The sequence below is a fragment of the Melopsittacus undulatus genome, chromosome 20 (genome assembly GCF_012275295.1).
Source record: "Melopsittacus undulatus isolate bMelUnd1 chromosome 20, bMelUnd1.mat.Z, whole genome shotgun sequence".
Taxonomy (NCBI): Eukaryota; Metazoa; Chordata; class Aves; order Psittaciformes; family Psittaculidae; genus Melopsittacus; species Melopsittacus undulatus.
The window spans coordinates 1,084,485-1,097,019 of NC_047546.1; the positions used below are offsets into that span (position 1 = coordinate 1,084,485).

General features: G+C 58.3%; 1 protein-coding gene across 2 annotated transcripts; it reads left to right on the top strand.

Annotated features, from left to right (window-relative positions):
• Positions 1-713: 713 nt before the first annotated feature.
• On the top strand, positions 714-11,911 carry TUFT1 (tuftelin 1). 2 transcript variants are annotated; one of them, XM_034071040.1, is made up of 13 exons: positions 714-2,695; positions 3,488-3,565; positions 3,785-3,889; positions 4,095-4,181; positions 5,927-6,007; positions 6,328-6,396; positions 6,976-7,092; positions 8,256-8,384; positions 9,026-9,120; positions 9,738-9,843; positions 10,196-10,279; positions 10,936-11,036; positions 11,180-11,911. In XM_034071040.1, the coding sequence occupies exons 1-13, from the start codon at positions 2,516-2,518 to the stop codon at positions 11,232-11,234; spliced, it is 1,287 nt and encodes a 428-aa protein (XP_033926931.1). In that variant the 5' UTR covers positions 714-2,515; the 3' UTR covers positions 11,235-11,911. The 2 variants fall into 2 exon arrangements, with proteins under 2 accessions (XP_033926931.1, XP_033926932.1); XM_034071041.1 differs by lacking the exon at positions 5,927-6,007 and having other exon boundaries at positions 718-2,695.
• The last annotated feature ends 624 nt before the right edge of the window (positions 11,912-12,535 follow it).

The window sequence follows — 12,535 nt, forward strand, 5'->3', positions numbered from 1 at the left end:
GCCATGGTGCTGGGAGCTGCTGGCTCCAGGTCTGTCCTGGTGCTGCCGTGCTCGGTTACGGCCGGGCCCCGTGTTCTTCCTCCGTGTTCGCTGGTTCCCCCATCGCTGCGAGGACGGGCCCTGGGTGGGGCTGGCAGCACCCGAACGCCAGCCCAGTGCCGATGCCACCGCCATGGCCGCATCAAGGGGCCGAAGCCACCTGCGGCCCGAGGGCAGTTCAGGCTTTTGCTCCTGTTTCGGCAACTGGAGGGATCCCCGAAGGCGGCGGCAGAACCGCGCTGGTGCTCGGCTCCTGCCCCAGTGCGGCTCCCGGCTCAGCCCCGCCGGGTGACTCAGCTCTGAGTCTCCTCTGGAGAGCCCTAATTCCCCACAGCTCTCCCGGCCTTATAAGGAGCGATTGCAGAGTTGGGCTCGTTTGGCTAATGGGTTATTAGGGTGATAAGCGCCTCCATAACGCCAGCGAGCTCCAAGCGCCGGAGCTGTTGGCTGCTGATCCTCAGCGATACCCTCTGGGTCAGGTCAGGCCTGTTCCCATTGAGCAGTCAGGACTGATGGATGGATGGGGCACCCATGGTTGCAAAACGCCGGCGTCGGGGTTGTCGTTTGTGGGTCCTCGGACGGCGCTGCTAGGATAAGGTTGGGATTTGAGGGCTTCCCCCTTTCCCAGGAGTGGAGTTGGTGCCTTTCGCCCCAGCCCAGCTTTTCCCAAATGGGTTTTTCTTGGCTTGGAGGATGCAAAGTAGTCCAAAAGCTCTAAAATCAGCTTTGGTGTCCCTGAAAACCCACCTGTCTGCTGCCTTGCCAATCCTGCTCGCTCTCATGGCCAGGGGACCCGGCTCTTGTTGGACGGTTGGACCCAAAGGGCAGCTGGGATGTTGGGAACGCCTCCCAAAGGGCACTGGGTGGGAGCAAAGCCATGGCCCAGACCTAGCCACCGCAGGGAATTCCCAAGGCTGGTGGTAAAAGCCACAGCCACGAGCTGCCAGGCGGGAGCAGCTTTCAGGGTGCCAGGCTGGGTGTGAGGCAGCATTTTCCATCTGAGGTGGGGTTTTTCCAAGCAGGAGATGAGTGCAAGGCACATCCCAGTACCGGCCATGGTGCAAAACTGGAGCCTTCCCTGGAGCATAAAGGAGAGGGCCTGGCACTTGCTGCCATTTCTGCTCTGGGGCTGTGAGCTGGAGGTGAGCGTTGGCAGAGCAGGTTTAACGCCAACCAGGAGGAGAAGGAGAGGGATAGGGCCAAATTCATCCCTTTGGAGTGGGACGGCTGCTTGTGTTATCCACAGCATCCTTCTGGGCTGCTCTGGTGTTATGGCAGAGGAGCTCCTATTCCTGGACCCCAGCAAGGAGCTGATAAGACTTTGTATGTGGGATGGCAAGAACAAAGCCCCAGAACAACCGTGTGGGTGTTGATGAGCCCAGGGACGTGTCCCTGCCCGGTCCCTGCAGCCGGGGCTGCTGCAGACAAACAAGCAGGGATGGGTTGGCTCAACCCGGCTGTGGCTTCCACCTCCTGCACCGGCCTCCTCCATGGAGTTCCCCACACCGAGGGGCTGGTTTCCTCCATGGAGAGAACCTTGAGCATCCAGCTCCGGCCTCGCCACCCTCTGCCTCCCCCGGCATGGGAGGATGGAGGTGCCGGAGCCTTTGCATTTGCATGGGAGGTTTCCTGGTTGTGTGAGCCGAGGTTTGGTGGTGTCGGTGCTGGCTGGGAAGCCACCGGCTGCTCTTTGCTTCCTGCCGCAGCCAGTTGGCGGCGGCTCCACGGTGGGTTTTACCCAGGAGCCGGTTTTCTTGGGGTCTGCTGGAAGGGAAGAGCACCCGCGTGCCGGCTCTGGGCAGCTTTGGCTGCAGGGATGGCAATGGGCTGGTGCTTGGTTCTTATCGCAGCGGATCTTCCCCGGGCGAGCGATTCCCTGGCAGCCTCCTGCCCTTGCCTGGGCTTGACGGGACGGGGAACAGCAGATCCTGACGCTTGTAAACAAAGCTGCGAGTGAGGGCGCGTGAAAGGGCCGAGGAGCTGCCGGCGGCTCTGCCGTGCCAAGGCTCCCGCCCTGCTGCGGATGGGGCTGCTCTGTGCTCCCACCCCCTGGCCTTATCCTGTGCCCCCTTCGATTTGGGTACGCAGAGGTGCTTTGTGTGCAGCCGCTTTCCCTGCTGTGAAGCCCTGAGTGCTTCTTGCACCTTCCCACAACCAAGGATCAGGTTTTCCTGACCAGAGTTTCCAACTTCATGGGTCTTGCCAAAGAAAACGTTCCCTGGAGTAAAGTTTGCAGAGAAGGATCTGGTTAAATGATGCGGCGGCTGAGCGCAAGCAGGGTGCGAGCGAGGTTTCTGTTCACAGCAGTGAAAAGGGGTCTGATGATGCCTTTGGGATCTGTGGGAGGGCTCCTCAGTTCCCAGGAGCCGGCATTTGCGTGAGCAACGTATACAAAACAGTTTGGAAACAAACAGATGGCTTGTTGAGACTTGGATGGCGCGGGGAGCGCTTGGAAGCGGGAGGCACAAATACCTTGATGTTGCTTTTGGAGAGCAGGAGGCTGACGTGGCCGAGGTGTGGCGAGGGGCGGGCGCCCGGCACCTACTCCGGCTCCGCGGTGCTGCTGCTCGAGAGCCTGCTGCGGCACCAAACAGTTCCTGCTGCCCGGACCTGTTTAATAGGGACCATGAGTGACAGCAGCCTGGGCACCAGTGAGGTCTGTATGGGGAAGGGGAGCGTGTGGTGCTGTGGGTGTGTGGTCCCGGTGTTAAGCTGGAGATGGAGAATGGGCAACATCATGGAGTCGTTCTGGGTGTCTGCGCACTGCTCTAGGACTCTTTGCATGCTCCCTGAGAGCTCGCTGAGCTGTGCACGGGGCTGGTTGTGGCTGAAGTGGGAGGAAGGGGAAGGCTTTGGGTGAGCAGTTAAGTGCTGAAGACAAACAGGGTCCTGGCTGGAGTCTGCATGGATGCCCTGTGGTGTCTTGCTGGGCTGTGCTGTGCCAAGGCTATGCCAGCAGGGCACAGGCAGAGCCATAGGGCTCATGGCTGTTGTGGTAGGGCAGCGAGAAGGATGAATCTGGCACGGTCCCGGTGTGCAGGCTGGGAATGGCTGCTTCCACCCTTTGCCATGGCTGGTACTAAGCACCGTGCATTGGCCCTGCCGCAGCGGCTGCAGTGACGGATGAGGGCTGTATCTCCTGGCAGAGGAGAACATGCACAAAACCGAGCCTGGCAATCACTTTTCCAGCCCGTTGGCATTACCTCAGCCTTGGCTGGGCCACAGCTCCTCTGGGCCCTGCTGGCTCTGATGAATGCAGTCGTCGTGCGCTTGCTGTTACTCATTCCAATCCCAGTGTCACTGTGCAGCTCAAAGTGAGGGGGAAGGCAGCTCATCCTGCATCCGTAGCGATGCCGACCTGGCTCTTGGCTTGTGCTGGCCACAACCGGACTTTTAAGGGATCCACATTTAAAGCTGAATAAAGCATAAACCCTGCTTCTTGTTTTAGGAGAGCGTGAAGGTGCTGAGGCTGACTCTGCCCAATGACCTCCCGGGTGACAGGCGCGAACAGATCACCAAGCAGAAGGTGGGTCTCACACAGGTTTGAGTTAACCTCAGAGGGGGGCTTGGTCACTTTATGCTTTGTGAAGTGGGGAACTCACCTCCTGGTCTGTTCCATGCTTGGTGCTGGCTCCCGAGGCCGTGCTCGGTGCCGCGTTCCCCTGCGACAGTGCCCGGTGCTCATTTGCCTGGAGCCGGGCGAACCGTTCCAGCCAGTCTCACCTCTCCGTGCTTCTGTCTGCAGCCGGTGGGAAAAGCCTTTGCCATGGTGGCCAACAGATCCAGCAACGGTCACTCCCTGGCCTCCGAGTGTATCAAATCCAATGATGGTGATGAGGAGATCATCAAGGTAAAGTCCTTGGCAGCCTGGCTACTTGTTTCATAAATGGAGCTGGAAAATAGGTTTTGTCTGAAGTTAGGTGGGTAAAAGCTCCGCAGCGTGTCCGGGTGGCTCGGGGGGATGCTGGAGAGCCCGGAGCTGGGCTTGCTGCTGGTATTCCTGGGCTGGCAGCCCCAGGACGCTCTGACCCACTGCTACCATCTCTCCTGCGCAGGTTTATCTCAAGGCACGGGCTGAGGGCAGCGTGAACCACGAGGAGCACGTCAACCAGCTCAAGACTGAAGTTCGTTACATCCAAGAGGTAGTAGCTCTGGTTTGTGCCACTGCTGCAGCCGTGGGGGTGCTTGCAGTGGGGTCGGGGTTGCTCTGCTTCCCCCAGGGTGTTCCACAGGGATCCCCATTGCCTGCTGCGGCACCCGAGCCCCGGCTGAGCCCCAACCGCATTGGCAAACTGGCAGCGGAGCTGAACCCTCCTGTTTGTTGACTTGCCTGCACAGGGCAGTAGTCTAATCAAGCACCATAAATTAATTCAGCCTGACTAATTGCTCTGCTATATGGACTGAATTTGAAGAGAATTGCGCGATGACTTTCCCCCAAGGCTGTCCCCTGCATGCTTGGGTGCGGCACAACCGGAGCCTCTTGTTAAAAGGTAGTTTCTTTGGAATGTCTCATCTCCCAAAGTAAACTGGATGATGAGGCTCTGGGGAGATTAACCCTTTCCTCTGCTCCTCGTGGGGATGTTGTTTCTTCAGAGCTGCTTGCGAGGCACGGCAGCGGTTGGGGCATGTTCTGGTCTGGGCAGCTTGGCCTGAAAAACAAGCAAAAAAGGGAGCAAAAATCATGAGATTTGGTTTTGTTGTTCCGGGGGGGGGGACGGGGGACGGGGACTGTGCTGTGCTGAGCCCCCCTCGGGAGCAGAGAGGGGCAGATCTGGCAAAGCAGCCTCCGTATCTTCCATGTCATCCTTCCAACTCCTATGCCAAAACATAGGATTTCCCCCCCTCCCCGGAAGAAAACAGCCTGCTCCCGTTGCCTCCTGCAGCCTCCGGGGTGTTGCTCACCTTATCAGACCTGATCTTGATGCCACCTGGATGCTGCACTGTTTCTGCGTGATCCTTCCCACTCCTGGGGCTTCGGCTTCAGCTCTTCTGATCTGAGCCTTCCCATAGCTCCCCACAGCTCAGATGGAAACGGGCTGGGTTTTAAAAAGGCCTCTTAGCAGTAGTTGAGCGGGACTTAGACCTTGCCTGGCTGCAGAGGCTGTTCATGGCCCTATCAGAATAGCTGAAGCAGTGTAACCGTGCAGCACGACTTAATCCTGCATGTGAAACCCAGAGAATAAGCTAAAACCAGTAAGTCGTGGTACCAGTCTGCCTGCATCCAAGAGAAGTGCCCTGCACTGGGATGTGGTGTAAAAACCCTGGGGAATGTCTTGATCCAGCTGTATTCAAGTCACGGATTGCTGACCTGAGAGTGCACGTTGTGCTCTCTCCATGCCCTGCTGCTGGTCTCAGGCAAACTGCTTTGCCCCAGCACCTTGGGCCCTTGAACCCAAGGGGTAGGGATGAAACTGTGCTGCTAAAGCTTTGAGAAAGTTGTTCTTTGAACAGTGCTGGGGCAGCGTTTGCTGTAAATCCTGTAAATCATTCCTCTGCCTCGCTTGCTCTGACTAATTCGAGTAGCTGCGAGTCAAGACTGTACTTGTCGGCGTCCTGCAGCGCAGCAGAGAGGGAGCTGGGGTGCAGAGAGGGGCTTTGCAGCACTCGAGAGGGGGAATCGATGAGTAAACCATGAAGAATCAGCGGCATTTCCAGGCTGCTGCTTTTGCTTTCCTCTCTTTTATTCTTCTGCCCATGATGGGCAGAATGAGGGCAGTGAGGACTGTACCTGCCAGGGCCATGCTGCTCGCAGGCATGGCTGTAGTGAGACTGGAGGATGCAGACTGGCACCGGGCACCCTTTGTGGCCGTGGTGCCTGCGTTTGGTCTCTGTTAGACTGGGTGACACTGTTCATGCAGATCAAGCTAAATTGACTTGCCTTTGCCAGGCTAGAAGTTCTTTGAAGAAGCTGCGGGAAGACTTAAGTAGTAAACTTGAGAACAGACAAGGAGATAAACAGCACACACAGGTAACGGGAGCATTTCTCGGGCATTAAATGACTTTGACCTATTAAAGAGATGTCATCTTTGGGTCCAGGCCGTGATAGAAGGGGCCTTAAAGATCACGGTGAACGGGAGCCGTGTTGGCAGCGTTCACAGGCAAAACTCAACCCCTTGCACTAGCACTAGTGAGGAGTCAGTGAGCAGAACGCGTTGGCTGGCACATGCTCTGCTGCATGCTCCTTTGCAGAACCCCCTTTGGTGCCCAGAGCCAGCTCTCTGCATGCGGCTGCACGCGGCGGGCCCAGCCGGCCATGCATCCCTCTCCATCTGTCCTCTGTTCATGCAGGTGGTGCTGGAAGAGCAGAATGGGAGCTGGCTGTACCCCGAGAGGCTGCAGGCTGACTCCTGGGAGCAGGTATGGAGCTGCAGGGCTGGATTTCAAGGCTAAAGTTTGCTGTTTGTGGGTAACTTTGGAGCTGTGCAGCACAGGATCAGGTGCTCGGGCAGCAAACTCTGGGCTTTCCCAGGGTCAGATCAGCAATAAAGAGCAGCTCTAGCAGGGCAATAATGTGCATAATGGGGTTTAAAACCTCTGTACCCAAGAGCTTTTTAGCAGGAGGGTGATGGGAATCCTGGTAAATGTTCCTCCAGCTCTGTCTGTCCCTGCTGCAGCAGGCTCTCTGGGCTGGGCCTTTGGGCTGGGTTGCCATGGACTCGGTTCACGTTGCGGGGTTTCAGGTTGCCCAAGCACAGATCAGGGTGGCATCCTGCAAACAGGGCTTGGAAGGCAACCAAAGGATACTGTGCGCATTATCTTGAGGGCTGGAAGCTGCCTCGTGTGTGGGAGGTGAGGACAGCGGCGCCTTTCGGCTTTCTTCAAGCTGAGAAGGGATGTTCCAAGCTTTGCCACCACCAGCACTGCCCACATCAGGGTGGAGGGAGGGCTCCCCGGTACCTCCCAACTGCTCATCCCATCCTGTTATTGCCTCTGCAGGAAGAGGATGACTACTCAGGTGAAGATGTGGAGAAGATCCGGCAGACGGCAAAGAGGCTCTTCACCAAACTGCAGGAGGCTGAGAAGCAGCACCAATTGGAAAGGAAAGCCTTCGAGGTGCCCACACACTGCTCTGCTCTGCTTTACTTGGGTTTGGAGGTTTCCCCCTTTCTGGAAGCGCGAGGAGCTGCATGGACACACGAGTTTCTTGGTTCAAACCCACCCTGGCCAGACCCCAGCAAACGGCCTCGCTGAGGGGGCTGAACATACAAACGCTGCTTTCCCAGTTGAAAAGCAGAGCTTTTCCCACCATAGGCATTGGTGCAGGAGGGGGGGGCAGTTTGTGGGGACTGGGCATCAGTGGGGGCCATGCCTGTGGTTCCAGCCATTGTGGTCTCTCATGGGGCTCAGCCTCTTCCCTTATGGGGCTGTTTGCTGTGGAGGAGGCAGCAGCCCATCATGTGGGTCACCTCAGCCCCTGCCTGGTGCTGATGAAGCTGCTGCATTCACTTCCCTCCCTCAGCCCTGGTGATTAATGGTCCCCAGCAGTGTGTTTTCTGGTGCCTGCTCATGTCCCGGATGGGCTGGGCCTGGCGCGTCACACCAGTGCTCCAAGTGCTGGTGGCAGTGGTGACATCCCAGCTCACATCCTGTCCTGCAGACCAAACTGGTCCTGGCCACCCTGAGGGGATTCTCACAGCGGGATGGGGGACAGCATCCGCTGGGAAGTGGGTTTGAGCAGGGACCGCTTCCTCTGCTGCAGGCATGGCTGCCCATACCCTGAGGACGTCTGTGCCTGTGTGCAGGAAGTTGTGTGATTCGGTGGCATTTTTGGGGCCTTGGGTCAGCTGCAGTGCTGGCTGCAGGCTCTGAGCCTGGATGGAGATCCTGGGATGGGGTTTGGCACTTGTTGATCCTGCCACCACTGCCCCGATGCTCTCTTGTGGCCTGAGCCTGCTCTCCGCCTGTGGTGGGACCCATAGGGACACCCTCATCCCCTCTCATGGGGCTGCCAAGGCCGGTTCCTTGAGCCTGCAACCGGCCCTAGCATGCATGTGGCTGAGGGTGAACCTCCTGTGTCTGAGGAGCCTTTATTGCAAGGCTCAGTCCTTTGAAGTGCTTTGAAGCTGGGGAGCTTTCTGAAGCTCTCCTCTCTGAGCCACGTCGGGCTCTTTGCTAAGGACACCCAGCTGCCTTCACCAAACCCTGCCTGCCAGGGCTCCGTGGCTCAGTACAGGGCTCCGGTGCCCGGGCTAAAGGTGTCTCTGTGCTACTTGCAGAGGACGGTCTCACAGTACCAGGAGGAAGCGGAGCAGACGAGCTCTGCCCTGCGGAGAGCAGAGAGGAGTGTGGTGGAGAAGGAGGTGCAGGTGGATGAGCTGCAGAGACTGCTGGCAGGGATGGAGAAGGTACCGACCCCAGAGCTGTGGTGGGGCTGGTGGGTGGTCCTGCTCTGCTGGGGGAGGAATGGGAAGGGCTGGTGGTGGTGATGAGTTTGGCAGTGCTCAAGCAGACCCCCCCCCTGCAGGGTACCCACCATGCAGAGGCTTTGACTTCCCAGGTTTAACCTGGCAGTTGGGCAAAGCCAGTGGCTGGGAATGGCTGGGAACAGGCTCTTGCTGATTTAGACTTGCATTTCTTGGGTCTAGAAGATCTGGTCGGTCTGTGCAAACTCTTCCAGGTTATCCTGGAGACAAGCGCAGTCTAGACAGACACTGGTTCTTCTCATGGGGGTGTTAGCACAACCTCCAGCCTTGATCATATTGTTTTAGTTGAGCTGTGGTCTGCTCATAATCCTATTAGAGACATAAATCTAACAGTGCAGTTTGAGCACAGAGCCATCTCGGGCTGCATTCCCTGACAGCAGGGAAGGAGCTGGGCTGGTGCCTTGCCTGTACCCTGGGGAGGAAGGAGTGGGACAGCCGCTGCTGGTCACTGTGGCTGCATTTGTCTGCCTGTCTCATGTCAACGTAACGTGGAACAAGCGGCGGCCGAGGGACTTGTGCTGCCTCGTCCCCTGCGTGCGTCTCAGCCTCTCGCTCTGCCGCAGGAGCACAGGACCTTGCTGCTGAAGATGAAAGAAGGCGAAGCCGAGCTGGCGCGGCTGCGGAGCGTGGAGGGGGACAAGCTCGCCCAACAAGACCGGTGAGGCTTGGCCTGGGGCTCGGCTGCCAAGTGCAGCGCCGGCCCACGCCGCAGGGTCGGGGTGTCAGCTCGCTGGGGCATGACTGCACATTCCTGCGCAGGGCGTGCTCGCTCTCTGCCTTGCAAAACAGCGCCCTGCTCCCAGCGCTGACTAATCCCCAGTGCCTCCTGCGGGGCTGCTTTGCTCCCAGGGAGCCGCGGCTCCGGCCTCGGCCCAGGGGCCTCTTGCAGCCCCGCTGCGGGTTGGGAGCTCGGGGCGATGCCCTGGGAGCATCTGGAGCAGCCGATTGTCCCTGTGCTGTCGGATGCGTTCCGCTCAGCCGGTATCCCGGTGCTCCAGGGGCTCATTGGCAGTGGCTTGTTTCTGGAAGGCCTTGTTTGTGGCCTGACTCTTCCTGATGTTCCTGTGTCCCTGCAGTCTGTGGTTGCTAGTCTCTGTGGCTCCTGCTTGAATAGGTTTTGTCTCTGCTTCTCCTTACCTTGTCTAGTCAAAACACTGCCAGCCTGTAGAGGAGAGCTGGGTGATGAAGAGCTGCTCTGGGCATAGCTGGGTGGGTGCTGCTCCTGTTCTGGGAGCCATGTGACGCTCCTGGACCCTTGTCCTGTCCTCCATGCAGGTCAGCGCAGCTGGAGAAGGAGGTGGCCATGCTGCGGGAGAAGATCCACCACCTGGATGACATGCTGAAGAGCCAGCAGCGCAAAGTGCGGCAGATGATCGAGCAGGTCCGAGGCTGCGGGAGGATGGGGAGAGCCCTGGGGGGGCAAAGGGTGCTGCTTCGTGGGGTTAACCCCTTGTGCAAACCAAAGGGACTGGCACTGGGCTGGGGATGGGGTAGGAGGAGTGGAACAGGAGCACTGTGCACCCTGCTGCAAGAGTTAAACTGGGCTCTGAGCAGAGGCTCCCTCACCTGGGGCTTAATCCTGAGGCTTAATTTGAGGCTTTTCTGGACTGGTTTTTATGCAGACCTCGCAGCAGATGTCGTGGGTGTTCAGAGGCAGGAGGGTGCCCTCCAAGCTGCCCTCCCTCGCAGGCCATTCTTTGGGTTTTCAGCCACTGTGAACTTGTTTGTTACAGCTCCAGAACTCCAAAACCGTGATTCAGGCCAAAGACGCCGTCATCCAGGAGCTCAAGGAGCGAGTTGCTTACTTGGAGGCTGAGGTGCGTCTTAGAAGGGCTCAGAGGGTTGGTGCCCAGGGTCTGCTCCAAGCTCAGATCCTCTCACAGACCAGCTTTGCTCTGGCAAGCAGAGTCCATTGCTGGCTCCACAGAGGGGAATGTGCCCTCTGCAGCCCCAGGGCTGTGCTGCTTCCCAGGCTGCTGTGTTGGTTCCCTGTGCAGCCAGGGCTGCTGGAGCAGCTCTGAGCTCCAGCCGATGGCAGAGTAATCTCATCAAACATCATCTGGCGGCAAAACCCCTCCCGTTTCCAAAGCTGCAGCTGAGCATGTGCATGTCAGGCACTGGGGTTGAATTGCAGCCTCTGGCATCGTAACAGTGTCAAACCTCTCTTCTTTTCTGGAGGAAAGCAGCTTCTGCATCTGCATTTGTGGCATGTCCTTCCCTCCTCAGTGACTGGCTGATTGCTGCATGGGTGGGGGGGGGGAAGCCCAAATCCAGTGAGAGAGCTTGCGTGCTGCTGGGTTTCATTCTGTGCTCTCCAGGGAGCTGCCCTTATGCAGGGCTGCATTTCATTGCCCTCATGAAAGAGCCACCCCTTTGCAAGAGCCTGTCCTGGAGCAATCCCTGCCCAGTGTGAGTGCCTGCAGCACGCCCAGCCCCCGGTCCCTGTCACTGACAGAGGCTCCATCTCTTGCAGAACCTGGAGATGCACGACCGCATCGAGCACTTGATCGAGAAGCAGGTGAGCCGGGGCGGGCACAGCTCCCGGCCGCGCTCCAAGTCCGAGTACGTGAGCAGGTATGTGGGGAGCACGTTCCCTCCAGCCCGGCTGCTCAGCAGCTTCATCTGCAGCCTTTGTCTCATCCTGGCCTTCACGCTCTGCTGGAAGCCCAGTTTCCCCCCGGGTTCCTCTGGCTGAACAACCCCTTTCTCTCTTGCAGCAAACGGGTGACAGGCCCCAAGCCGCTGCCTCTCATTCGAGTAGTGGAAACATGAGCGTCGAGAGCCGGTGCGAGCTGACGACTCTCCCCTTGTATCGTTGACTGGATTCCCTGCTTGACTGCCATCCTCTGTGCTCCCGGAGTGGCCCCGGAGAACTGTGGCAGCCGAGGACAGGCGCAGCTGGGGCGGCCCCGGCAGAGGAAGGAGGTTTGTGGAGCATCCACACTGCTGTCCCCGAGGGCACCTGGGTGCCAGTTTGGAGCTGGGACCAGCCAGCCCTGGCGTGGAGAAGGCGGCTCTCGGCCGGGGATCCAGGCTGCTTTCCCTGGGCAGCCCTGGGGGTGCCGGGGTTGCTCTGTGAGAGCAGCCTTTGCTTCTGGAGGGCTGTGCCAGAGCAGAGCCTCCCCTCCGCTTCACCAGCGTGGACTTGGGGTTTAACCTGGTTTGGTTTAGAGCAAAATGAAATCCACTCTTACAAAAGACGAACGAAATCCTCCTGAACCCGGACTCCTTCCTACAGCAACGCCCAACGTGTGCCAAGCAGGGAGCCTCCACCTCCCATCCCAGTCTGCTCCGGACTTGGCAAAGGCTCACGTGCCAAAACCTCAGTGTATCACCATGCTTCTGCCACGAGCGTAGAGGAAATGTACCCGGCGTGCGGTAGTGTTTGAACCCTGAGGCTCTTGGGTTTTTACCTGTATTTATTTCAATAAATTATTGGTGTCTTCCAAGGCGGTGGTGACAGCACCACGGGAGCGCGGGCAGCGCACCAACCGGCTCCATGGGGTTACAAGTCCTGTGCCTGCCTAGGGATGGGGGAGAAGAGGTGATGCAGGAATGTAGGTCCTTGTGGGTGATGGAGGGATGGGAGCAGCGGAGGCATGCTGGGGTAGAATCATAGACTAGTTAGGGTTGGAAAGGACCTTAAGATCATCCAGATCCACCCCCCCTGCCATGGGCAGGGACACCTCACACTAAACCATGGCACCCAAGGCTCTGCCCAGCCTGGCCTTGAACACTGCCAGGGATGGAGCATTCACAACCTCCCTGCCCAACCCATTCCAGTGCTCAGCACCCTCACAGGGAAGAATTCCTTCCTTAGATCCAATCTCAACTTCCCCTGTTTAAGTTTGAACCCGTTACCCCTTGTCCTATCCCTACAGTCCCTAATGAAGAGTCCCTCACCAGCATCCTTGTAGCCCCCTTCAGACACTGGAAGCTGCTCTGAGCTCTCCACGCAGCTTCTCCAGGCTGAACAGCCCCAATGTTCCCAGCCTGGCTCCTATGGGAGCTGCTCCAGCCCCTGAGCATCCTCGTGGCCTCCTCAGGCCTTGTTCCAACAGTTCCATGTCCTG

Coding starts and splice junctions, on each gene's coding strand:
- TUFT1 (XM_034071040.1), top strand. CDS start 2,516: ATGTTGCTTTTGGAGAGCAGGAGGCTGACGTGGCCGAGGTGTGGCGAG. Junction 7,093..8,255: donor TGGAAAGGAAAGCCTTCGAG/GTGCCCACACAC, acceptor TGCTACTTGCAG/AGGACGGTCTCACAGTACCA. Junction 10,280..10,935: donor TTGCTTACTTGGAGGCTGAG/GTGCGTCTTAGA, acceptor CATCTCTTGCAG/AACCTGGAGATGCACGACCG.